This window comes from Emys orbicularis, chromosome 3, assembly GCF_028017835.1.
Source record: "Emys orbicularis isolate rEmyOrb1 chromosome 3, rEmyOrb1.hap1, whole genome shotgun sequence".
Taxonomy (NCBI): domain Eukaryota; kingdom Metazoa; phylum Chordata; order Testudines; family Emydidae; genus Emys; species Emys orbicularis.
This window is the reverse complement of record NC_088685.1, coordinates 152,379,356-152,406,318: the sequence shown is the minus strand read 5'-3', so window position 1 is coordinate 152,406,318 and position 26,963 is coordinate 152,379,356. Positions and strand designations below refer to the sequence as shown.

Below are 26,963 nucleotides of genomic sequence, written 5' to 3'. Positions count from 1 at the left end.
GGCCCTTTGCCCTTCTCTGCCACTGGCGGGACCCATTACTCCCTTCTGGATTCTTCTGTTTTTAAACTGAGCTGCACTCCGCACTGCCCTGAACTGGTCCCCAGCAGGGCAAAGTGGCTTCTGAAATCTTGCAGCTGTTTAAAGTTGCACTGAGTGACCCAGTGTGGGAGGAAAGAAGAACCCTCTTTCCATGCACTTCTGCACTTCCGTGTTTGGCTGGTTCTCTTGATATTCCTACCAGACTGAATGCATGGAGTGCCAGAAATCTCATGAGCTGAGAGCCCTTTCTCATGAGATTTCTGGCTCTGTTATGCAGAGATGAAAGATTAAGAGAAAGTTCAGAGCAGCACCTGAACTTGGGGGTCTCTAAGTTTGTGTGTTAAATTAAGGACACCCTTGTGATGGTATTGGAGGTGCCAATACCTTGGTTGAGCCCTGCTGCACTACTGGTGGAGGTGCATTGCTGGAGAGGAGCAGAGAATGCGTCCTGGCATCCAAGCGATTTAAGCAGGTTTGGCATCTAGCGTGCTAGCTCAGCCTGACCTAACTTCAATGCTTTGACTAGTCTACATGCGGGGTAACACCTTTAGCTAGATTTTGAAAAAGGGTGAGGTTAGGCTTAGCTGGCATGTGTTAACTAACCCAAACCTTCATCTAGTTAAGACACAGCCTCTGTAAGAACAGGCATGGATGTGTATGCCATTCAGCGTTTGTGTGTCCCTTTAACACCTGAGGCTTGGAGGGGTTATGCCAGTATCTCTGGTTTGAACAGAAGGGTGACTACTGTATTTGGTAACTTGTTACATGTGAAAGGGACATCTGCTTTTGGTACAGTATGGAAATAATTGTCTGTATTTTCCACTTAAGTGCCTAGAGATTGATCCAAAGCCCACTAAAGTCTATAGAAATCTTTCTTTTGGCTTCAGTGGGCTTTGGATCGGGCCCTGAGTCATTGAGCCCAAGCCATGGTGAGCTGGTAGCAAGTTAATATGACCTATTTCAATGAATCTCTTATTTTCATATCTTTCCCCACCACCACTCCTTCCACTCAGTCTCCTGTGTGCTGTTTCTGTAGGAGGCAGAGAGATATTTGCAGTGACTTACACAACATTTTCAGCAGGGGGTATGCAGAGGCTTAGATAGGAGCCACAATGCAAGTAACTGAGCTTTTATTCCATCTCGGCGTCTGCAGGCCCCATTTAAAGTCAGGGGGAACTGATACAGAAAGAGCAATATAAATTAACCTGCGTGCAGGGGATTTTGATATTGTTATTGTGAAAATAAACTCGGCATTGGTTCCCCATTTCTCTGTCATCTTGGCTGGTAATGTCCATCTGCAGCCACAGTTACTTGAACTGGGAGCAAAAACCAACAAGCTTTAGGGCCAGATTCCCCACTGCTTCTGTGTTGCCAGTCGTACTTATGCAAAATGGGTGTAAAATCCTACTGTTCTGATTTGGAGTGGAATATTGGGCCCTACATCTATAACAGAGCCAGAGCACCTAGTTAACATGCTGTTACAATGTTCAGTGTAGATGGGACCTAACCATGCTCCTAAAGCTTGGACTGTTCAGGGTTTATGCTGCAATCACAAGGTGTCATTGCAGCTCATGTAGACATACCCAAGCAAGTTGTTAATCTCACTAGCTCAGTCCTGGAGCAGGGAAGCTGCAGCAGTGCGTGCTTCAGTCCACCTGGAACCCTGGGTAATTATTCATGAAGCTAGCCCATGCTGAAGCATGCACTGCTTCAGTTTTGCTGCTCTGGGACCATGAGCTAGCTAGATTCAAGCTAGCTCGGATATGTCTACACCAGCTGCAGTCTAGATGTGTCCTCAGTTTTGGGTCTCCGTGAGGTCCTGTCTACGGTATGCCTTTTAACCCTGTTGTGGCCAGGTCCCCTGCCTTGGTTAGAGACGCAGTGTTGATGGGGCCCTAGATTCACACACATCATGTTTTTAATGAACTCGTGGCCAGCCCACACTCGCCCAGCCTGACCCGCTCTTTCCCAAGAACAAACTGAGAGTCTCTCCATTCAGATAGAATTGAACGAAGCCCAGGCTGGTGTGAGTCTCCTCAGAGCTCACTAGTGTTCCCATTTTTCTCTTCCAGCCCCACCTGCTCTGAAGCTGTCTGTCAATGAGACCCTGGTGGTGAACCCAGGAGATAATGTCACTATGCAGTGCTCCCTGACAGGTGGCGACCCACTGCCTGAGGTGATCTGGTCTCACTCACCCAGCCCTATGCCTCACAACAGCCTTATTCAAGAGGGTAACCTCACCATCTGGGGGATCCGCATGGAAGATTCAGGCTACTACAATTGCACGGCCATCAACAATGTGGGGAACCCAGCTAAGAAGACAGTGAATCTGCTGGTGCGATGTACGTCCCTCCACTGCATGCGCTTTTAGGGCGAGACTCTGGGTTCCCAGCGCACATCATTGTTCATTTAAATAGGGGGTAAATGTGCTACTCCAGCAAGGGACTGGTAGCACTGACTGGAGAAGGTGCTGTGTAAGCTTCCACACCTACAGCTTTGCTGATGCACCTCACTCCTGACTCACAGCACCCACAGTTATTCCAGTCCTGTTCTTCCACAGCTCTGCAGATGCTTCCTGATCCTGACATGTAGCACCACAGCAGGCCTTGGGGGCGTGGGGCCATTGCCTCACATGGGGATCTCATTTGGGCATAGGGCTGGGGGATCCCTTGACCCAGAGTGTGTGGAGCCATTGCCTCCCATCGGGCAAAGGGTAGATGTCTCACACGGGTATCCCCATTGGGCACAGGGCATTTTGTCTTCACTAACTGGCTTTGCACCTGTGTTCATCCCAGCCATGAAGAACGTCACCTTCCAGATCACCCCTGACGTGATCAAAGAGAGTGAGAGCATCCAACTAGGGCAGGACCTGAAGCTCTCGTGCCATGTGGATGCCGTCCCCCAGGAGAAGGTCGTCTACTTCTGGTACAAGAATGGGAAACCGGCCAGGGTCTCGGACCGACTGCTCATTTCCAGGAACGACCCCGAGCTCCCACCAGTGACCAGCAGCCTGGAGATCATTGACCTGCGCTTCAGTGATTATGGCACATATCTGTGCATTGCGTCCTTCCAGGGGGCTCCCATCCCCGACCTCAGTGTTGAGGTGAACATCTCTTCAGAAACAGGTGAGCCTCCACTGTGGAGGCCTGGGGCTTTGAGGGAGTTGGGTCAGGGGGCGGAGTATGGATTAAAATCACGAAACCAACATATTCTTTCCAGCCTGAGCTCTTGAAGGCCCTCAAATGAGCCTTGACTTCAAGTGTAAGAGCTCTTGTTCCTTCCGCGTAGGATGACAGCTATGCTGCGTGCCTTGTAGTATCCTGAGACGATCCCTCTCATGTGCCTGATGAGGAGGTTGGACTAAACCAAAGAGAGCAGGCCCAGCATGCCACATTTTATGTGGGAGCCAGTGTGTGCTGGGCTGGATGCTGTGGGCATGTCTCGTGAGTGGCCAGTGACCCAGCTGGGATAGGTGGGTTCTAAAGTAGCTATTTCCTTCCTTTAATATGGAGTCTTAATGGGTTAGTTTCAGGCTTCTAGTGACCTGAGGCACAACATGACTGAGGATGTCTGATTACGGATTGGGAAGGCCCAGATTGCAGCCCAAGCCAACCTCGGAAGGTTGAAGAAGAAGGGTTTGAAGAAGCCCTGGCTAAGGGCTTATCATGAAGGAACAGCGAGGGAATGGGATTTTACCAAATGTTCCAAGGCTGGTGGTTGTGGGGAAGGAGGTAGTGTTCTTTCACTTCTTTGGTGTGGCTTAAAAGAGACACTCCCTCTGATATTTTTCCAGAGACTGAGATGGCAGGACCTGGCTTGTGTCCATGGCAGTGTACGGTGGGAGCTGTGTGGTGTCTCTCATAAACCCTCATTCCATGAACAGCTTTAATGTTTAGTGTCCTAATTCTAATCCTCAGGACACCTCTTGAATACTTTCTGCAGGAGCCCAGACACTATAAATCTCGCCCTCTTTTCCCTTCATAAAGGGCCCCATCCTTCTCCCAGTAGAGTCAATGGCAAAACTCTCTTATTTGCTTCAGTGGGAGCCCCAAATCTGAGTCATTTCTGTAGAGCTGGAACATACAGATCAAGACTCTTTCTGTTGTGCTAGCAAAACATCAGGTCAGATTCTGTTCTGAGGCTACATCTACACTACAGGGGGGGGGTCGATTTAAGATACGCAAATTCAGCTACGCGAATAGCGTAGCTGAATTAGACGTATCGCAGCCGACTTACCCCGCTGTGAGGACGGCGGCAAAATCGACCTCCGCGGCTTCCCGTCGACGGCTCTTACCCCCACCTTCGCTGGTGGAGTAAGAGCATCGATTCGGGGATCGATTGTCGTGTCCTGACGGGACGCGATAAATCGATCCCCGAGAGGTCGATTTCTACCCGCCGATTCCGGCGGGTAGTGTAGACCAGGCCTCAGATATGCCCATGCAGTCCCACTGCCTTCCCTGGGATTGCTCAGGTGTGACTGAGAGCAAAGCTGCACCTACTTGTAGCTAAATGGTGGGCGAGCCTGAGGGAAGTCAACTGGCTGCAGAATCTGTCCTGATTTTACAAACTGCTTCAGAAACTTTCCTTATTCATAGTGATGTTAACCAGCTTTGGCCGGCCCCAGTGCTCTCCATGACCAATCTGATTTCCTGTCCTGTCTGTGCCCTTAGCAGAAAGTGTTGGAATTGGCTCTTGTTTTTCTGACAACCTCCCTACTCTCGGCAAAAATCTGTAGCAATCTGCTCCAAAGGGAATGTCCCCCGATGCTTTTGTGATAATGGAATACTGATCACTTACTGTGTACTGGCTTTTCAGCAAAAAATAAATTAATTAATTCATACTCCTAACAGCCCTGGAAGGCAGGGGAATGCTGCTCCTCCCCTTTTTACCATTGGGGAAACTGAGGCACAAAATGACATGACTTGCCCCAAATCCCATGGTGAGTCAGTGGCAGAGCTGGGAATGTAAGCCAGATCTGGCTGTAGCAATGGAGTTTAGTGCATACTTCTCCAAAAAAAAAAAAAAAAAAAATCCCAATAGCTAATAGAATGTAATAGATATAAGGTCGTAGGAGTAAGATGGCAAAGGTCTGTATGATCACAGATTCTGTCCCCACTACAAGGGCTGGACAATATTTGCTGGCCCAAATGTAGGTACAGGGCTCAGGAGTTAAAAAATCTACAAGGAGGTGGCTGTGGTGGCCCAAAGTTGCTACAACCCCCCTTCCACCAGCAGGAGCTGATAGGGCCAGCACAGGACATAGGGGGTTGGCTGGGAAGAGAGCATGCTGAGGCTGATTGAGTAATGTGGCAGTTTGGAGCATCCCATCGAGGGTCACTGCCAGCTGGGTTCCTCTGGAGCCAGTGAAATTAAAGCTGCTGTCTCCAGCCAGAACCCCAAGTGAGGGCAGGCAGCAGCACCATCACCTGCCTCCCTTCAGGCTGAATCCCCTCACACACAATGGGTAACGGGGGGTGTTTGTCCATAGTGGGGCATCTGGCCCTCTGTGTGCATTTAAGGAGCAATAAAGACCCCACCCTTTGTGTTTGGTTTGAACCTGTTGAGTTTTTCCCCAGAGCCATGGTATTGAAGCAGCAAGGTGGAAACTACTCTGCATTCCCTGGCCATCTGCTGCCACCCAGCAAAACAGCCCCCCATTCGCTGAGATGGCCGTCTCCAGTGGGAGGCTCGGAAGAGATAGCTTTAATTAAAAAAATCTCCAAATACAATTTGCAGTTTTTCCCTGTGGTGAAAATTGCCTCTCGCCAGGTGAGCGTCTGCTGGCGGTGCTGACTGGCGGGGGGGGGGGGAGAAAGGGGGGGCAGCGCTCTCTTCACACCAAACAGGAGAGCATCTGATGAGATTCCACAGTCCACAGGGGACCTGTAAATTGAAAACTCGACTTCTCTGTTGCATAGAGAGGTCGCTACCAAAGGAGACTGAGGCCAGAGCCATCTTAAATATGCTCTTAATGCAGTTATGTGTTGTATGTGTGTGAAAATAATCCCAGCACACTCTCTCTCATGGGCAGAGGGTAAATTGAATGAATAGTGGCCAGTTTGGATTGAGGTGGCCCCTGGAATTTTAAGCTTTCATTTAAAAAGAAAAAATATCTAGCCCTTCCGTTTGTGAAAGTATCAGTTCAAACGTCATCCCAATGCAGTGCCAGTTGCAGAGAGACAGCCTGAAACAAGAGCTTTCTGAGAGGTGAGAACCGTCACATTTGTCTCAATGGGATGTTAACTCTGAAACCTAATGATGAGACTTGCAATGTCAACATTATGATAGATGTTCCTGCGAAAACCATCTACATCTGGGTGGGTTCTTGGTGGAGCCTGGAGCATGAACAAAGAGTCCCGTCCAAGTCAACTCCATGTTCATATCAACTGGAGATCTTAGGGTATGTCTACACTGCGATAAAAGACCCGCAGCACAGCTATGGCTGGCCCTAGTCACCTGACCTGGGCTTGGATTGCGGGGCTATAAAATTTCAGTGTTAGACATTCAGGCTTGGGCTGGAGCCTGGGCTCTGAGACCCATCTCCCTCGCAGAGTCTCAGGGACTGGGCCGCAGCCTAAGTCTGAACACCTACACTTCAATTTTTAGCCCCGCAGCCCAAGCCCTGCGTGTCCAACCACCTGGACACAGGCTCTGAGACTCCGTGCCACAGGTTTATCGCAGTGTAGACGTCTCTCTTAGGCTCCTTATGAACTTTGGCTGACAATAGTGGCTCAACACTGGAGCGGGTCTCACTAGGACTGTGTGAGTAACCTGAGTTTTTAGTTTGGTGGCTGAACCCCACCCCCGACTCAAAAATACCCAATGTTTATTTTAGGTCCACCAAAAACAAACACTTTTTGAATTTTTCAGAAAATCATAAAAGTCAAAATAGATAATTTGGAGTCACAGTAAATGTTTAGGGGTTTAACTTTTTTTATTAAAATGAAAGTAAAATTCAAAATGACTCCAAATATTTTGTTTTCAAAACAAAACGGCAAATTTTACACAGATTCCTGAAATGTTCTGGTCGACTGAATCTCCATTTTTGGCAAAAATGGTTATATCTAGAGCAGAAGCACCATTTTTTCCCAATCAGTAAGGTCCCCTGTCCAGGAACTGGATTTGCTTTGTGCAAGTTCTGTACATTATTGTAGCTCAGGTTCTAAACCAGGGGTAGGCAAACTTTTTGGCCCGAGGGCCACATCTGGGTATGGAAATTGTATGGCAGGCCATGAATGCTCATGAAATTGGGGGTTGAAGGGCGGGAGGGCTCTGGCTGGGGGTGCGGGCTCTTAGGTGGGGCTGACAATGAGGGTTTGGGGGTGCAGGAGGGTAATCCAGGCTGGGACCCAGGGGTTCAGAGGGCAGGAGGGGGATCGGGGCTGGGGTAGGGGGTTGGGGCGTGGGAGGGGCTCAGGGGGGCAGGCTCCGGGCGGCACTTACCTCAAGCAGCTCCCAGAAACAGCAGCATGTCCCCCCTCCGGCTCCTATGCAGAGGTACGGCCAGGTGGCTCCGTGCGCTGCCCTGTTCACAGGTACCAGCCCTGCAGCTCCCATTGTTTGTGGTTCCCAGCCAATGGGAGCTGCAGGAGCAGCATGTGGAGCCCTCTGTCTGCCCCTACGCGTAGGAGCCGGAGGGGGGACATGCCGCTTCTTCCAGGAGCCATGCGGAGTGGGGCAAGACCCTTACCCCGCTCCCCAGCTGGAGCGGAACAAGCCCCAGACCCCATTCCCTGGTGGGAGCTCAAGGGCCAGATTAATATGTCTGGAGGGCCTGATGTGGCCCCCAGGCCGTAGTTAGCCCACCACTGTTCTAATGAGAACTAGGCAGCAGTTCTACTGGGTTTGCTGTCACTTGCATGGGCCTGTAGGGGCTGTACTGAGCTGGTCTCAGCTGGGAGTTGCCTCTCCTCTGGGTGAACCAGCGATAGCTACACTGAGTTGTACTTCTCTGAGATAGTTTTTTTTGCACATCTTGGCGAGGATTCACAGTGAATTCTAGCGTAGAATAAGTGAAGGTATTTAACAAATCTAACTTGTGTCTGTGGTTTAGAAATTGACAAAGGTCCTTCCTCCTGGATGTCTATGGAGGCTGGGAGTGGAATATATGAAGCATGCGCCTATAGGCCACTGTCTCCAATCTAGCCCATGTAAGGAGATTGGATTTGGCCTCTCGCTTCTGGGCTACAGTTGGGGAATTAAATGGCTAACAAGATTGAGACTAGGATGTGGAGTCTTTCACCTCTAGATCATCAGTTCTAGCCGGGTTTAGGCTGATAGTGACTGAAAGTGTTTGACAATAATAACAGGAGTACTTGTGGCACCTTAGAGACTAACAAATTTATTAGAGCATAAGCTTTCGTGGGCTACAACCCACTTCTTCGGATGCATATGAAGAAGTGGGTTGTAGCCCACGAAAGCTTATGCTCTAATAAATTTGTTAGTCTCTAAGGTGCCACAAGTACTCCTGTTATTTTTGCGGATACAGACTAACACGGCTGCTACTCTGAAACCTGTTTGACAATAGTTCACTGATGTACGTGAAGTGAGTTGAGGTGTCCCGTCACAACTGGCACTTTTTGTTGGTGCTGGCACACTCAGAGGCCATGGGGATGAAACACTCCTCTCCACCTAGAGGTGGAACCTCCATGGGGTGGCTGACATTGGCTGGGGCAGAGTGTGGGGAGCTTTGCTCTGGCACTACCACTGCCATTCTTGATTGGAGGGCTGCCAGTATGACATCCTTCCTCACAAGTGCAACCATCCTTCAAAGGTTTCCCTCGTGCTCTGCTGGAAGGATGTTACTTGACAAACAAACAGTCCCTTTTTATCATCTTCTTTTTAGTGCCTCCAACCATCAGTGTCCCCAAGGGCCAGTCCACCATCACCGTTCGGGAGGGCTCCAGGGCCGAGCTGCAGTGCGAGGTTCGAGGGAAGCCCAAGCCGCCCATCATCTGGTCCCGGGTAGACAAAGAGGCCCCCATGCCCTCAGGTGCCATGACAGTGGAGACTTACGATGGGAAGTTGCGCCTGGAGAGCGTTAGCCGAGAAATGAGCGGGACCTATAAGTGTCAGACAGCCAGGTACAATGGCTTTAACATCAGACCCCGGGAAGCCCTGGTACAGCTCAACGTACAGTGTGAGTATAACAGCATGATTCTGTAGCTCCTACCTCTGTGCCAGCATGCACTGGTACCTTGCTAAAGTCTGGGCAGGTGATGCTTATGGCGCTGCTTTCAAATAGGGTTGACGTCTCTTTTTTGGATTGAGAGTTTCATCTGGTGGACTTCGAAGGGTTTATTTACCTGACGTCCACACACGAGCAGACATGCCAGCCAACCAACAACGTATTCCAGCCAACCATGGGGGCCTGTTGATCCGCTGTTGGTTGGGTCACCTCACTTGTTCGTGTAGCAGTTGCCTCTGTGTATGTGTGTGTATGTGCATATATGTTACCCCCACAAAAATTACATTAAAAAAACATTATTGGGGTTGCAAAGACAAGCACTCAGAAGCTAGGAAATGCCAGAATTAAGGTTGCCTGTTCAACCTTGATTCAGCCCTCTTGTACATCTGCATTATGATACAGTCTTTAATTACATGATCACATATTTTTTCTGTAGGACCCCTCCTGCCCCATTCAGGATGGACCTGCTCTGGGGATCAATCAGGGTTGTGTAATGAAGGAAATGGTTGTAGGTAGGACCCCTGCCTCCTTTGGTGCAGAAGTTGAAAAGTGCATAGTGAATGAGGCAGGGGACTGCAGGAAGAGAAAGGACGGTCTCATGGTTAAGACAGTTGAATGCTGCCCTGGAGAACTAGATTCTATCCCTGGCTCTGCCACAGGGTTACTATGTGATGCTAGTCAAGTCACTTAAACCAGACTTTTCAGAGGTGGTCACTAATGGCTTGTTCCTCATTTTCCAGGTGCCTGACTTGACATCTTATGGTCTAGTTTGCAGAAGTGCTGAACACACACAGCTGCAACTGAAGTCAATGGGAACTGTGATTTGAACATATAAACTGCTATATAGTGCTACGTACTCTCAGGGCCGGCTCTGGCTTTTTTGCCGCCCCAGGCAAAAAAGCCTCTGCCCCCCCCCCCCGCTGGGGGGGGGAGGGCGGCCGGAGCCCCGGGGGAAGGGCGGCGAGCCCCGGCCGGGGCTCCACTCTCCCCCCGGCGGCCAGAGCGCCGGGGGGAGGGAGCCGGGGGGGAGGGCGGCCGGAGCCCTGGGAGGAGGGCGGCGAGCCCCGGCCGGGGCTCCGCTCTCCCCCCCGGCGGCCAGAGCACAGGGGCCAGAGCGCCGCGGGGAGGGCGCCGGGGCGGAGGGCGGCCAGAGCGCCGGGGGGAGGGCGGCGAGCCCGGCAGTGGCCCCGCTCTCCCCGGCGGCCGGAGCGCCGCGCCGCCCCCCTCCAGGTGCCGCCCCAAGCACAAGCTTGGTGGGCTGGTGCCTGGAGCCGGCCCTGCGTACTCTTAAAAATCAGGTCCTAGGCGTCTCAAATTGGGCATCCCAAATTAGTGAATACTTTTGCCCTTAATCTCGCTGACCCAGTTCCCTGTCTCTAAAATGGGGATCATGCCACCCACTTGCCTCACAGGGGTGTTGTGAAAATAAATTTATTAATATCTATGAAGTGATGAGCCCCATAGGAAAACCAATGAGGAAATTTGTCTTCAGAGCAGGGTTTGAATAGTGTGCAGGAAATAAGGTCTGGGATCACACACTGAACAATGAGGAGAAAACAAAACATTGAATAGATGCTCATGAAGTGAGCACTGTCCGTTCTGCACACTGAATGAGGCAGGGGTCCTGTGGAAAAAATAGTATGTGGTCATGTAATTAAAGACTGTATCATAACCCATGTGGACAAGAGGGTCAAATTAAGCTTGCACAGGCAGCCTTAATTCTGGCATTTTCAAATTTTGAATGCTTGCCTTTGCGACCTTAATACTGTTCTTTTAACATCGTTTTGTGTGTGTGTGTGTGTAATTTCCTAGCTTTTAAAAGAGCAACCTTCCAAAAAAAAAAAAAAAAAGGAAATTCCATCGTGTGGCATCATATTGACACCCACATGGGTCATCAACAGGGTTTTAACCTTTAGATCCACCATATAGGTCTTCACCACATAAGCTAATAGAGTAACTGATAGTAGTAGTAGGTTGTCATCCTCTCTGTGGTCCAGCACTAGAGGAGGATGGGAAACATTGCCAGAGGGTTTCACAGATATTTGTTGACAGCAGAGGAATGGTGAGACTCCAGAATCTTGAGTTCCATTCTAGGCTGTGGAAGGGAGTGTGATCTAGTGAACACCGAGTCCTCTTCCCCCATTCCCTCCAAGCATGACACTCTTCTGCTCCATCCCATTCAATCGATTTCTGCACCAGTCCTGTCTCTTCCACCCCCGGCTCCTTGTCCCAGTCCCCATTCTCCTCACCTAGCCAGTTCCAATCTCCACCCCTCATCCCTGTCTCCTTGCCCAGCCAGTCCCAGTTCTCCCCCGAAACCTTAGAACCTTGTCAGATCTGTATGCCTCACCCTTTAATTCTTCCTTTCAACCCTACTGATTCTCCAGTCTCCATGCTTAGCCAGTCCCTCCCACATCCTGGTTCCTCAGCCAGTATCTGTTTTCCCCAACCTCCTGGCTCCCAGTCCCCTTGCCCAGCCAATACCAGTCTCCCCTATCTCATCTTCCAATTTCCTCTCTTGCCTGCACCAGTCTCCAGTCCCCAATTCCATCCCCACCCTGTCTTCTTGTCCTAATGTTCTCCCCCTGCCCTCCCAGATCCAGCTCTTGTTTACTCTGCATTTGAATCGGGCAGTTTGCTCCTCCAGACTGCCTGGGCCTAGCAGGGGGACCACTGAGAGCAGATGAGATAGAGGCTCCCTGCTCTCTTTGTTCAGGTGCCTGGACCTGGTATGGCCCACAGCTGCCCAGAGCTGCAACTGCAGGAAAAGTCCTACTCAGACCTGCAATGAACATGCATGGCACAGATGGAATCTTCAGGAAATTTAGCTGCCAAAACTCTGTCTTTACTGAGCATGTGCAGATTGTGACCTCTCCCCCCACCCAGGCTTATATCTTGGCCAAATTTGGGCAGATTTTCATGGGGACAGTGGAAGGCACATCTTTGATCAAATTTGGCAGGGGATGGCCTTTTTAAGTCCCCACTCCAAAGCACAGGGGGTGCTAAAGCTTCTCAAAGAAAGGTTGCCAGAACTTAACATGGGCAAAACAATGTATTATTCCAAGCCTGGTTCTTGGATGTGGCAGATCCATTTTGGCTGGAATTTCCCCCCCAAAATCAGCCTGAGGCAGGGCACTGGTATGGAAAATTTCAGCTTAGATGGTTAAAGTTTGGCAAAGTTGCAAGTAACTGAAAATAAGAAAATTCAGGTAATCTTGATAATGGGCCGTGCTACAACCCCACCTATAATATATACACACACACATACACATAAACAGGCAGCAGGAGACCACTGAGTGGTAATAGGGATGTTGCTCTGTACTGCCATCCTTGCTGGTGCCCATGTCATGCCATTCTATTTGGATGCCTTGTTGCTCAGTGATACCTCCCTCGGCTTAAGAATGAGGCTATTCATATCCCAGGCTGGAGTGTTTAGAAGGTATTGGCGATGTTCTGATGTGTGGAGCAGGTAGGGGTCTGGGATAATCTGTGCTAGTAATAGTACAGAGTATATAGTAATAGTATCTTCAGTATCTTCAGATACTAGTAATAGTATCTTCAGTCAGTCAAGTGCTGCATTGGGTGGAATTCAGATAAGGAGAATCCAAGCCTAGCTCCTTTCACTTCCCAGATTAAATTGAAGACTGTTCTGAATAAATATTGAGTGGGGTGGAGGGCTGAGGCCAGGGTGGTAACTCTGACCACAGAGCTAGTCTCATCAGGAAAGATTCAGTACTGAACTTCTGTGAAGTCCTCTTGAGGATGTGGCAAGCATGGGATTGGTGGAGAGAATATTAATTTGCACTAGCCTGCACCATCCATGGGCTGTGACTAAGGTGCCTAAATGCGTAGCACAGAGTAATTCATTAAACGCCACCCCCATCTTCCCCTATCCTCCCTCTGTCACTGCTAAAGAACGGATAAAACCTACTCTGATAACCTGGACGAAGCTGAGCAGACACTCACATTCAGTTTCTTGCTGTTAGCATCTCCCATCACCTCCACCTAAGGACAAGCAACACTGAATTTTGTTTGGATTCTGGTTTGGCCTGAATTCCACTGGAAGCCATGCATGATCCTAGAAATTAACCCCCTCCACTTCTTCAAGACTGCAGTCTTGGTCAAATACTGAAAGGGTCACAGGGACTGAACTCACCATTCCCACATACAGCTTGGTTCCTCCAAGACAGAGCAGCATGGCAGAAGTTTGTAATGCCACTGCTTGCCTGTCCATTTTGTGCCTAAGCAGTGGACTTCAATCTCCGGTGCTGTCCATCTGGCTCCTTTTACCAGCATGAAATTCACTAAAAACAAACCTCAGCAACTGGAAAGTAGAGCAAGGCCTAGAGTCACCCCTGCCCCCCCGGCTAAACAAACAACCCATCTGTTTATCCAGCTCCCTTTTTGTGGAAAGAGCCGGGTGCCCCAGCAGGGGCTTGCTCTGGTTAATTGAAATGCTGTTCTCCAGTACGGGCAGCTCATTAGTTTTGTGGCTTGCTCTGGAATTCTAATCTTGTCGGAAATGGGAATCGTGTGGCTTCTGAAGCCTCTATGATGAGCATGCTTCCCCCCCCAGCCTGCTCCTTCCATCTGAGAATCCACTCAGGTGGGGGGGGGGGGTGTTTGTGTGAGCTCCTTTTGAACCAGCTTACACAGGGGAGAGTGAATTGTGGGTGATAATGTGGTTGTTTTGCTGATTTGTTCTAAAGCTAAAGTTGCAAAATCAATACGGCAGATCTGATTAGATGTCAGAACCTGTTTCTCTGTTTCTTTTTTCTTCTTTTTTTTTTTTACCCATATAGTTCTGTATTGTGACAAACAGCCCAGAAATGAGCTTTGCTAGCAGTGCTGCAATATGGGAGAGAGAAAAAGAGATGGGAACAAACCAATCAGCTGCCAAAAAAGTGGTGTTTTGATTCCTTTTATTATTTATATATTGTGAAAGTGGGAAAAGTGGCTCTCCTTTCATGTTACATGCTGGAATTGGCTAAGGGCAGCTCTGTGACAGGCCACACAGTCTGTTTCCTGGACTCTGCAGCTCTGGTGGAATAACAGGTTTACAAGAGTGCTTTCTGGCTTTCATCTCTAAGGCTAGGATGAGGAAATATGGTGTAGTGGTGAGAGCAAGGGAGTAGGAGAGTCAAGACTCCCAGGGTTCAGGTCACAGCTTGGTGTGACTAAGTCACTTCACATCTCTTTGAAAAGAGGATGAAAGTGACCTACCTCACCAGGTGAGAGTTAATGCCACAAAGCACTTTAAGATTCTTAAATAAAAGGGGCTATAGAAGGACCAAGTATTATTACTATTATAATAAATATAAAACTGTTTAGCAGGCTTGTTTCAAGGCTAGGTAGTCACTTTCAGAAGAAGCACAGTTAAGCACAGCATATGTCATAGATGCATATTAAAATTAGGGACAGACAACCAGGTTCAGATAGAGATGGGGCTGATCTGCAGATTGTGGGCCTGGGTTAGTACCTCTGCAAAGTTCAGCGGTGCTTGGAATCCAAAGTGTGGTTTGGGCCATCTCAAACAGAGAGTAGCACTAAATGGGATCTGGCCTTGACCATGCATCTCAAAGCCAGCAATAACATAACTAATCATGAAAACTATTTGACCCCTCTGGATTTTAAGTATCCTAAAAGCAAGACAAAGAGTCTTTACAGTTACCAAAAATGGCAGAGGTTGATTTAAGTTCTAACCTCTTTGAAATGATTGTACTTTGAGAGAGTTGTCTTATCACGCTGACATGACATTTTGTTAGATATTTGCATTGTGGTGTTGCACCAAGATGTAACAAAGCAAACTGTATGATGTTAGATCCTGGGTGCAGTATCATGCCAGGACAATAATATGTCAGCCCGAAAGATTTTTCTGGTCCTGAAAGCCAAGCCTAGTTTGTAAGATGTAGGACAGCTCTGTCACAATCGGAATCCACGTATTCCAGTTTCCACCCATGTGCCACACGACACCAGAACATCTGTTCCAGAATGTATCCTGCTAATACACTGGATAAGATCAGTTGTCCATCTAATTCAACTGCCCTTGGGGGTGGCCTACACTTGGCACTTCAGAGCAAGATATATTGCCCTATGTGATGGGGCTTCACTTACCATGCTGGTGCCTCCTGCTGGTTGTCTTGACGATTAGCTGTGCAGGTTGGTACGCCTATTCCTGGTAATGCTTTACCCGCTGTCACTTCTGCTCCCAGACCCCCATCACTCCAAGGTCCGCAGCATCCTCTTCATAACACAGCCCTCCGGCCAGGTCACAATCTGTGCTCCCCCCTTTCGGGGGCGAGTGTTGCAGTCCAACTGTCCCGCCAATTCCCCAGTGGCGACTGCAGCCAATTGTCTGGCCACTTCCCTGTGGCTCCAGTACCCTCTTCGCCCTTGCCTCAGGGCCTCAGCCTGTAAATCCCAGCAGTCAGCCAGGAGCTCTTCTCTAGCTCCCCTTGTCCCTGCTAGCAACACTGCTCTGTCCAGGATGCTAGCTTCCTTCTGCCTGCCATGCACCCAGTCCTCCCACCTTCTGTTCCAGGAAGCAACTGACCATGCTGTGCCCTGCAGCTCTTCTTATATGGCCTGCTGAGCTCTGATTGGCTGTTCCTCACAGCCCTTCTACTATTGGTTGCTTCTTGTGCAGCTCCCCTAGGGCCCTCCCTTGCATGCCAGTGTGGGCAGATGCCCCATCACACCCTAAAATACAACTGACCATGTGTCTGGGGATTCCCTTCTGGACCCCACAGGTCAACGGCTTGTGCATGAGAACTACTGTCCCTTATACTGTAAATTGTCATTCTTTTTCATGCTAAAGTTCACAGATCTGTTACAATGGGTACTTCAGCCTACCTGCAGCTTGGGGGCAGAACCAAACCGCTCAGTCTCTGGCACCAGGGAAACGCCCCATCTCCTGAAGTTCCTTCCATTTTTTTCTGCCTTCACAGCAGCTGGTGGCTTAGCCAGGCCTCCCTGTTGCAGTACTTTTCTGAGGGAAATGCCAAACTTTATATCCAGTGTTTAGACTAACAGTTTGGCTCAATAATGTGTCTGTCTAATTCCCAACTGTGTCCCAGGGCTGCATTTACCTTTTGGAGGGATTGTCCCCTCAGCTCCGCTTCCCCTTGGAGGCATCTGCAGTGGCTGGAGCGAGCTGAGAAAAGCCAGAAGGGAAGGGGCTATGTCTCCTGCTTCACTCCTTTATCAACTGTCTCATTAGGGAGCTTGGCCTGCTTTCTGGGCAGGCCACAGTTTTCCTACCATGGCCCATGACCCTGGGTGGGGTCACCTCGGTTCCCCTTCCCCAGGCAGGAGAGGAGCCATGCTAAACTAGAGAGGCGCGCTCTGCTGGGCAAGATGCAGCACTGACTGGGCGGAGGATGCCTTGGCCCCTCCCCTGACCCCAGCAGGAAAGGAGGCAAGAAGGATTGAAAATGAAGACTTGGATGAACTGATTATTGGTCTCATGGGCCACTAAAAAGAAGTCAACAAATAGCACTTACTTTACTGGCTGGTGAAACGTCCATTGTTAAACCAGTGAAGCAAAGCCTTGTGTGGCCATAGCCCAGGAGGGCTTTATTGTGGGTGTATAATAGCGTCCAAGCGAAAAGGTCAAGTCTCTGTAGTATAATGCTCTCAACGTGCCCAAGAGAGGACAGTTTGTGCAAATCTCTCCATTAAATGCTCCCTTGGCAAATGCTCCCTTAAATGCATCCACCTTATTCCCAACCCTGTGTGCTCATAGAGACCAGCCTTGGAACCTCTATGCAGCACTACCCAGATGGAACCCCTACAGGAGGTGTTGGTACTTCCTATCCACTAGAGTAGGCTGCTAAGTTGGGAGTTTTTCCTAAAACCCCCCTCAGAGTTGTACTTTGAATTCAGGCTGGTAGTCCTCTCAGCTGTCACAGCATTCATTCCTGAAGTAAATTTAAGAAATACTTCTCCTGTAGTTAAGCATCGAAGTCCAGTCCTTAGGAATGCTGACAGTTTCAGGGCAGAGCAGTCATGTCTGCTGCATTGCAACCTATTAGATGGCCATTAGTTCACCACAGTTTGCATATTGGTCATCCAGTCTTAGCTGATGCCTTTTCCTTTCTTTTGGCAGAGTTCTTCTCCATGCCTTAGTGCCCAGGGGAAGGTGGAATCATTATTTATATATAATCTACCTTGTTTTGGACGTCAATATTTAAAGGATAATCCTGCTTCTCACCCCAGAGGCACACCACTATGAAAATCCCATTATAATGGATTTGTGGAGCTTAGTATGAGGGAGAACAAAAACATTTATCCATGCTTACCTGAGAATTTCCTTTCTTTGAGTAATAAGGTCCAGAGATCTGGCCCATCTGGGAGACAGGTGGATCATCAAGAATAGAGATGGAAAGTAACATCTAAGGGTATGGGTTGTTTGTTGTTGGGGAGAATTTACCGTGCTCTGCAGCAGGAGACATTGCTTTCCCTCAACCCAAGTCAAACCCAATCTGTAACTTAAAGTAGATTTGAATTAGCCTGGTGGTAGAAGTTATCTCAACTAGAAGAGAGGCAGGGCATTTCCCTAGTGCCAGCAACTAAAAGGAAGGATTAGCTGGTGGTTAGAATAATAGCTTAGGATTTAGGAGACCCAGGTTTGAGTCCCTGTTCTGCAACATACTTAGAGTGACCTTAAGCAAGTCATTTAGCTTCTCTGTGCCTCAGTTCCCAAATAGCTCTGCTCTGCCTCACTAGTGGTGGTGTGAGGATACATACATTAGAGATTTTTGAGGCACTCAGCTACTACAGTGGGGCCAGATACTACAGCTATTACAGAGGGGGCCAGTTAAGTACCTAAGATACGTAGGTCTGGTTCTGCCCCCAACCTGCAAGCAGGCTGAAGTGCCCATTGTAACTGTCTGTGGATCTTATTACTCAAAGGAAATTTTCAGGTAAGCATAGATAAATTTTCCTCTTCTAGCTCACACACCTGCAAATGTTATTCCTGGTGACACACAGTTGCTTCATCCCTCTTTGGAATCCTGCTAAGCAGTTTGCAGTGCTGTACATCAGGCAAGTAATAGCCTGCATCAATTTGACTGTTATCTGTGGTGCTAACAGAAGCGCACAAGGGGAAGAAGGGGGGCAATACAGTAAATAAGTAAAAAAGCATCAGTGGATATACACAACTGGAAATGGAAATGCATTAAACTCTGTTTCGATCAGCTGTGGAAGTCATCCCTCAATGTCAGAGCTTTTTGCTGGTGCCCTACCTCCACTAAACCACAAGCTTGGCTATTCACTGCTCCATTAAAATGCTCTCAAGGCTTCCTGGCATGGAACCTATCCTGGGGGTTGGCTAGAACTGGGCTGTTGGCTCCCAAGAACTTCCAACAGCTTTTTGTGATAGTTGATGTACAGCTAGTTGCAGAGGCATGAATCCATGTCCCAGATCTGGGATGCATGACTGCTGGTGAGGTGACCTATATCTCCAACTCAGGGCTGCCTTCTTCATCTTACTAGATTTGGCTGTCTGAGCTGGAGTTTGGAACCACCTGCTAAGAATTTTAGCCTGGGGTTGTTTTATTTGTTGTATTGTCCTTTTAATTCCCTTTGTCTGTAGTCTGCTGCAGTGAAGCAGTTCTCCTGATGACCTTTCTCATGGGGCTAGGGCTACACTACAGACCTTACAGTGGCGCAGCTGCACTGATGCCACTCTAGCGCTCCTAGTGCAGACTAAGTCAATGGGAGAGAGCTCTCCTGTCGACTTAACTACAGCCCCCATGAGCGGCGGTAGCTATGCTGGCGGGAGAAGCTCTCCCGCCGATGTAGCGCTGTCCACACTGGTGTTTAGGTTGGTGTAACTTACCTCGCTCAGGGGGGTGGCTTCTTCATACCCTGAGCGAGATAACTTATACCACCGGAAGCTGTGGGGTGTATGTAGTTAACGAGGATCAGAAGATGGCTTCTTCTGTACCTGCTCCACATCCTGTGGAGCTCACTGTTCCTGAGAGAGACCCTAGAGGGTCTGAGAGCCCCGACCCCTGCCCAAAACTCTGGGGGTGGTGTTTTTTTAGCATCCACATGATTAAAGACCAGCCGAGGTTCTGGGAAGTGAGATCTTTCCTCAAAGTCCTGAGGAAATCCTGCCTCATACGCCTCCAAAGTGTTTGCAACCCCAGGGGGCTTTCTTTGTGCAAAGGAGAAAATTAATTACGGTCACATGCATGCCCTTGGACTGGTACTCTTTAATCAGAATGGCAGCTAGTCACGACAGATGTAAAGTCTGATTCTGTGATCCAGTCCCACTTTGTGATGAACACCTCCCCATGTTCATCCCCTATGCTTCTGACTAAACATGCTGTGATCAACACCCAGTTTCTGTGCCTGGGAATATGCTGCCCAGTCTGTGTGTGCATGTGCACATGCATGTACCACTGCCCTTTGCTGAACAGAATTAGGACTGCACAGCTGTGTGCCATGGGCTGTATGTTGCTAGTAGCTAACAGAGATTCTCCTTTAGCTCTAGTTGTAGTGGCTTGCCCCGCTGGGTAGGGCTCAGTTCCATCCCTGCTATTGCAGTGGTGTTCCGGATGGCCATGGTGCAAAGCATAGTGACAGCCATGAAAACGTAGGTGACCGTGGGTTTTTTATGCTACTCAGGGAAGGTGTGTACTCTCCAGCAGCCCTGTGGTGTAGGTGACCAAGATCTTGACAGCTGCTCCATTGGCATTTTGGATTCCATTTTAGAAATGGATTGTGTCAAATCTGGGAGTTGGGTGACTGATGTGGATGTAACTCCTGCTGGCTATAAAGCATCGTCAGCCTTACCCTCCTGCCAGCCTCGTGGCATTGGAGAGGGTGTTCCATTAGTCCAGCACACTGTGCTCCACACTCCGTTGCCCGTTCTGCAATGAAAGAAGCTCTGTTCCTGGCATCTATGGTGTTTGCAGTCATAGCCTTTACAGGTCTAAACCAGAGGATCCCCAGAGTAGCCAGTTCCCAGTCTCTGGCATTCAGTGCTGTGCTAAGCTGTGCCAGGGGGTTGGTCTTTGGAGGCAGTTTGTTCTGAGTTTTGCAGCATAAGAACTGGGAAGATTTAGACTTATTTAATTATGTCTCTCTTTGGTGTGTAATCATTAGAACTCTGAGGGGCATTTCAGTCTCTCTCTTCTCTGCTTGTTGCTTCATGGAAAGCTTCACGCACCCTACCATTAACAGGAATTTTCTTGGGAAGCCTCCTTTGTGCAGTGAGCTCTCTCTTGGCTTTATTTATATTGTTGAAATTAATCCAGCAAAGCTCGTCTGGACAGTGCTATGGCCAGGGGTCACCGGACATGGGGCAAGGTGAGGAAAGGGGTATCCAGATGGCCTAAAGGGGGCACACACAAGCAGTGGAGAGAGGGAGCCTCTGAAAGCAGGTTGGCAAAGCTGGCATGTTCCAAGCTTAGCACCAGATACATTATACTCAGAGAGCTAAAGGGACTGTCACTGCTGTTCCTGGCTGAGCGGCTGATTGGTGGCTGTGAGGGAAGGAGTTTCTTAGTTGCTCCTGATACCCAAGTCAGGGCTCTGCGTAGATTAGTGCTGCCCCTGCCCACATATCCTAGTTGGGGTGGGTACAAGACACCAGATGGCAGCCCTGTATCTATACCTGGATGCCAGCGGGGGGGGGAGGGGGCAGGGGGAAATGTCCCTGGGATAGGACACATGGCTGCTCCTCGGCTAGCATCCTGCCAGTGCTTTCATTCAAGCCCTTATGCAGACTGTTGTTCAGCCCGTAAATATCTTTGTGGTTGTAATGAGGGACTGAGGCGAAACTTGGTGTATAAATTCCCGGCACTGAGAGATTGTATTTGTTCGGTTCCAGATGAGAACTGGTGTAAATCTGTTGATCTATTTCTCGGTTAGAGGGAGAGGGGGACAAATACACTTTTCTATAAACTGCCTTGATCCTAATTTTTGGCCAGACTCTCCAGCAAAAAAGGATCTAATTTCATACAAGAGAGAGAGAGAGCGAGCACCCTGCAGATATTGGGTTGGGGCGGTGACTGTCATTTTCTCTGTTCATACTGTGCCTAGCACAACAGGGCCGTCCCGTGGTGGAGGTCTCTAGGTGCTGCCATGATGCTAATAGTACTCCATCGTGTCAGATAGCCCTATTGGGATTCATGCTCCGGTAGCTCTCTTCCCTTGGCTGTGGCTGAGCCAGCTGTGTTAAAATAAGCCCCCGGATCCTCCCTGAAGCTTTGCCCCCAAACTGGAATCTGAAATCAACTCCCCTGAGGTTCGTGGATGTTCAGTTCTGGTCTAACTAGGAACTACACAGCTGGCACCCATCTCTAATCTATGTGAATGTTCCCAGGATGGAAAGGCTCCGTAACCCATTTGTAACACACCCAGCCCTCTGATGAGCTCCCCCACGGAAGGAACCACCATTTTGCCCAGTTCTCAGGGCCTGTCTGGGCTCGGGCCATCTCCTGTGCTGTGTTCTGATCTGTAGCACTAACATCACTGGGATGCTGGAGAAAAGCGTTGGGAGGCTGCTCTTAGGTAGGGCCGGCTCCAGGCACCAGCTTGCCAAGCAGGTGCTTGGGGCGGCCACTCCGGAGAGGGGCGGCACGTCCAGCTATTCAGCGGCAATTCGGCGGACTGTCCCTCACTCCCGCTTGGAGCAAAGGACCTCCTGCCGAATTGCCGCCGCAGATTGCGATCGCGGCTTTTTTTTTTTTGCGCCGCTTGGGGCGGCAAAAACCCTGGAGCCGGCCCTGCTCTTAGGTCCTCATTCTCTAGGCCTGGGAGCAAGGCAGGGGAGAGGGGTGCATGTCTTTCCATTGCTGAATGCTGCATGCACCCCAGCTAATTCTCAATGCCCTGGAGAGAGCCACGCTGAGCCTTCCCATCTGGAGGAACAGCCACCACAATTCAGGAAATGTTGGGGGAGCAGAGGAAGAGGAGATCATTGGGGGAGATGAAAAGAAAATGTGGGAGTCTCCAAAAGAAGTCCCCTCCCAATACTAACCATCAAGCTCTGCCCAAGTGCCTCAGGCACAGTGCAGATATCACTAGTGAATCGTGATGAGCGTGGCAGATCAGTCTCCACCCAAGCCCTTAGGAGCTAAACCAGGGAAGAAGGGGCACCAGGACTTTGTGACATTGAGAGCTGAAACCCAGCCAGCCCGAACACCTGCATTTCCCTAAGGGAGGAGCGGTAACTGCTTGTTGCTGGAGTTCACCAGTTTGGGTATATCTGTAGCTTTGTCCTTGTCCCAGCTGCAGGCTGTATCTTAGGGCAGGCTGTGCTCAGGGACACTTGAATGACTTCCTTCTGAGTCCTATGAGAGGAAGGGACGCTGTCACTGGAGCATAACCGTTTCCCCCAGAACCTGCTGGAGGACTCCAGCCAGCAGCTGATGGGAGTCTGCAGAATATAATACCACTCTTGGGGTGAAGGAGGTTTGAGGGGATTTAATATAGAGGGGACGTCCCTGAGACACTCCCAGTGTGAACAGAAACCCTACTAGGAAGCTAAGCATCCAGAGAGGGCTTCTGGATTCGAATCAGCCCCCACCATTCCTGACCCAAACTTTGAAACAGCACCAATTCCATTTGCCCAAAGGGAAAATGTTTCCATGCAAAGTAAATTCCAGAAGTATCCAGGGATTCCTTGACACGTACAGTATTCTCTCCACTCCCAACCTGTGCCAGGACTGTTGTGCTGGGGAAGCTAGGACCTCAGCTCTCTAGGAAGGTCATCTTTTAAAGCTCCCTATAGGAAGACACTGTTCATATTCTGATCTGTACTTTTCTGGGTGTGCCAATCTCTGATTGAGGCAGAAATTCCTCACAGTCAATGCCAGCCTTTTCTCTTTGCACTGAGATTGGGCATTTTCCTGTTTCTGCTCACGTGGATTCTAATGTCCACCCCTACCCCCACTTCCCCACTGCACAGTCTTCTCTTCTTCCTATCCTCAAATTTTAGCTGTGATTTTTGGGTTTAAATGGTCTCCAAAAATCAGACAAAGTTGGCAAGTAACTTGGTGAGCCCCAAGTGAGGCTGCATATCTTGCATGAGTTCACTACAGAACCCTCACTGGGTCCAGGGATTGACAGACAGGGCCTGAGTCTTATGTTCCTATGCAGACCCATTGCATTTCATATGGTTTCAGGCTTGACTGTGAGTCTTTCACACAGCTCTGGTCACAACCGACCTTAGAAAACCTAGGAAACCTCTAATTGCAACTGACTGGGTGGAATCCTGTCTCTAAGCCTGGATTCTTCTCTTCTGAGCTCCTGGGGTGCGGGGAGGGAGGGTAGTCAGGGAGGGTTGAAAACTCTGCTCAGAATGGAATGGGAAAATCTTGCATTGCTTCACAGTGACCTGTGTGGCTGAATGTGGAGTGGCAGTGGTGAGTGATTCTGACGACCATTCCAGCCAGTCATCTGTAGCCCAAGGTTGCTGCAACCTATTTCTGCTTCAGATCCAATGAGCTCCATAAATCTCACCCATTGCAAATGTGCTGAGATGTGGGCCCAAGTATTCTGGGCGCAACTGATAGCAGGAGTTGGCTGTCATTCCAAAACTAATGCTGGTTCCAGAGAGTGGCTGAGGGCTAGCTCAAGGGACAATAAATGAAAACGGCATTTGCACTGATCAGGGATTTCCTTACTTAGTGTTTATAGTGAAGAGACATTTTACCATCCTAATTGCGAGCCAGAATATAGTAGCTAATAGCAGTTTAATGCAATATAAATGGGCTTAAAAGTGATGGTCCTGCTGGGATTTCCTTAATAGTTCATAGCATATGCATAGTACATGGCCTCCTGGCCAATTACTTGCTGTGCTGTGAAATGGGAGACTGGGGCTTTGGCAAAGACGGGAGAGGAAGTGGCACTCAATGTAAGATGTTTTGCTGGGGACAGGATAAAGGAGAATTTGAAGAGATGAGACAATAGCAACAGCTAATTGGGCCTGAGGAAAATACAGGGACACGCGGGGGCCAATTTTCGTTAGGCCTCCAATAGTGATTTGCCCCATTTTTTGCTTTGCACTTGTTTGTGCATGCAAAACCTGCATTTGTATGTAGAAACAAGCAGTTGTGTATTTTAGTTTGGTGCCTAGGCACCCACCACTGACTTTGCATGTGCACATGAAAAGTATTTTGTGCACACAAATGAAGCTATTTGCTATTTTGTTGGAAACCCATTAGAAATTTGGGCTTCCTTATGGCTAAAGTTGTGCCTCTCAAATTCTCCTCACAGGCAAAGAGTGGGGTGGAAGCCCAACTTCCGCAGAATTGTGAGAAAGCAAAAGATTGTTTGTTCTTACCTTGAGGTTTTTCTGCTGTCTGCACAGGTGGAAAAATGATTTAATTGCAAGAATAGCTTTTTCTTCACTAATGGATCTAATAGATTCTTAATTTTTTTTTAATGCCAGAAGGGAGCATTATGATCTAATCTGACCTCCCGTGTAGCTCAAGCTAAAGACCCACACCCAGTAATCACTGCATCAAAGCCATCACTTCTGTTTGAGATATAGCCATAGGACGCAGAGGTGGGGGGGGGTCACATAGGCCATTGCCCAATCACTTTTTGGCCCACAGCAGCCCAGCTTGGGGCAGGTGACCCAGTGATGCAAGGACCAGGAAAGGGGCAGGTCAGGGCATCATGGGGGACAGCCCCGCCTGCAAGCTGTGGTGAGAGCCAATGAGGCAGAGCAAGGAGCCAGGACAGGAGCCACTGTGGGGTAAGTAGTGGTGCAGGCTTGCTCTCTAGTGCCTCTCCAGGGGCAGGACGCCCCCTTGTGTGGTCCCCCTCATTTGAAATGGCACTGTGCAGCCAGGGGCTGTTGTGTATCCTTTAGAAAGACACCCAGTCTTGACTTAGACTGCAAGTGAGGGGGAATCCACCATGGCCCAAGAGCTGGGCACCCAAATACCTTTTGAGGATCTGTACCCATGTCCTGAGGTAAGTTGTTCCAGTGATTTATTACCCTCCCCATTAAAATTTTGTGATTTATTGCTAGTCTAAATTTGTCTAGCTTCAGCTTTCAATCATTGGAGCTCATTATGTCTTTTTCTGCTAGATTAAAGAGCCATTTTCTATTAGAAATCTCTTCCCCGTGTAGGTCTTCTAGACTGTGATCAAATCATCTAACATTCTCTTGAACACAATAAATAGATCGAGCTGCTTTAGTTTCTCACTATAATGTAGGTTTTCGGTCCTCTTATCATTCTTGTATTTCTTCTGAATCCTGTCCAATTTGTCAACATCCTTTTGGAAGTGTGGACACCATTCTTGGACACAGTATTCCACTAATAGTCTCAATGCAGAGGTAATACCGTCTCCCTACTCGATATTCCCTTGCTTATAGAGCCAAGGATTGCATTCGCCTTCTTAGCTACAGCATTGCATTGAGAGCTTATCTTCAGTTCGTTATCATGACACCTAAGTCTTTCTCAGAGACAGGTTTCCAGGATAGCTCTTTTATGTGTGACTTTACATTCTTTGTTCCTAGACCCATGACCTTGCATTTGGCTGTGTTTAAAACACCTTATTGTTCAAATGAACCCACCTTACCAAGCAATCCAGGTTAGTCTGTATTACTGACCTGTCCACGTCATTATTTACCACTCCACTATTTTTAGTGTGCTCTACCAATTAACTGGAAGATAATATAAGATCATTGCCGGTAAAATTTGCAAAGATATTGATAGCATTGATATTGAACAGCATTGGGCTGAGAAGAGATCCCTGTGGGACCACACTAGAAACATTCCTCATTTACTATTACTTTTTGCATTCTATTAGTTAACCACTTTTTAATCCATTTAACATGGGGTATATAGATTTTTCTATAGTGCTAATGTTTTTTAAATCAGAATGTCATGCGGGACTACGTCAACTGTCTTATGGAAATCTAAGGGTATTATGTCAACACCTTTGCTTTTTTTTCAAGCAAACTTGTGATCTGGTCAAATACATTTTATATTGTTTTTTGAGAAGAGTGATTTTTCCATAAAACCAAGTTTGGCATTAATTATGCTGCCATCTTTAAATTCTTTACTAACTTCATCCCATATTGGTTTTTCCATAATTTTGCCTAAATCGGTAAAGAATTAAAAGATTTCCTGACATTCAGCCTAAATTTTTCTTTTCTTAAGTTGACCCTATTAGTCCTAGTTACCCTCCGTTGGTCCATGCTAAATTACTCTCTATCCTTAGTGTTTATATCCTTCAGATATTTGCAGACGATGTTAACTTCTCCCTCCCTTCCCCCAGCTGTAGCTTAGCCAGGCTAAATATATTTAAATCTCTTAATCTTTTCCCGTAAGTAAGTCCCTCCACCTCTTTGATCATTTTTCTGCTCTTTTCTGAACTCGCATCACTTTGTCACTATCTTTATAGTAATGAAGTGCTCAGAACAGAGAACTGGAGTTTCTCGAGAGCTGTATAGAGAAGGCTCTCCACACTCTGATTTGGGACATGACTCCTCTGAGACCAAGGTTCCCAGATCTGAGTGCAATACCCCAGGGGGTTCTCCCCAGACATGTGTAGAGAAGGTTTATCCCTTCCCTGATGGGATGGCTCAGCAATCGACATATGTTACCCAAACTCATAAAAATGCCATTGTCACTGCTGAGTGCTTTGAGTGCTAGAGGTGCCCCAATCAATGAGGGGCATCACAAAGAGGTTTCAAAAAGCTGCATGCCACATTACAGAATGCATGATAACTGCAACCCTCCAGCTAAGAACTGCTGAAGAA

The 26,963-nt window shown here is 48.5% G+C and overlaps 1 protein-coding gene across 1 annotated transcript in view; it reads left to right on the top strand.

Moving 5' to 3' along the window:
- Positions 1 to 26,963, top strand: part of MDGA1 (MAM domain containing glycosylphosphatidylinositol anchor 1) — a 192,345-nt gene that overhangs the window by 87,109 nt on the left and 78,273 nt on the right. The window contains exons 6-8 of the mRNA XM_065401807.1: positions 2,112 to 2,381; positions 2,835 to 3,164; positions 8,885 to 9,178. Coding sequence (XP_065257879.1) covers positions 2,112 to 2,381; positions 2,835 to 3,164; positions 8,885 to 9,178 — 894 coding nt within the window. The remainder of the gene's footprint in view (positions 1 to 2,111; positions 2,382 to 2,834; positions 3,165 to 8,884; positions 9,179 to 26,963) is intronic.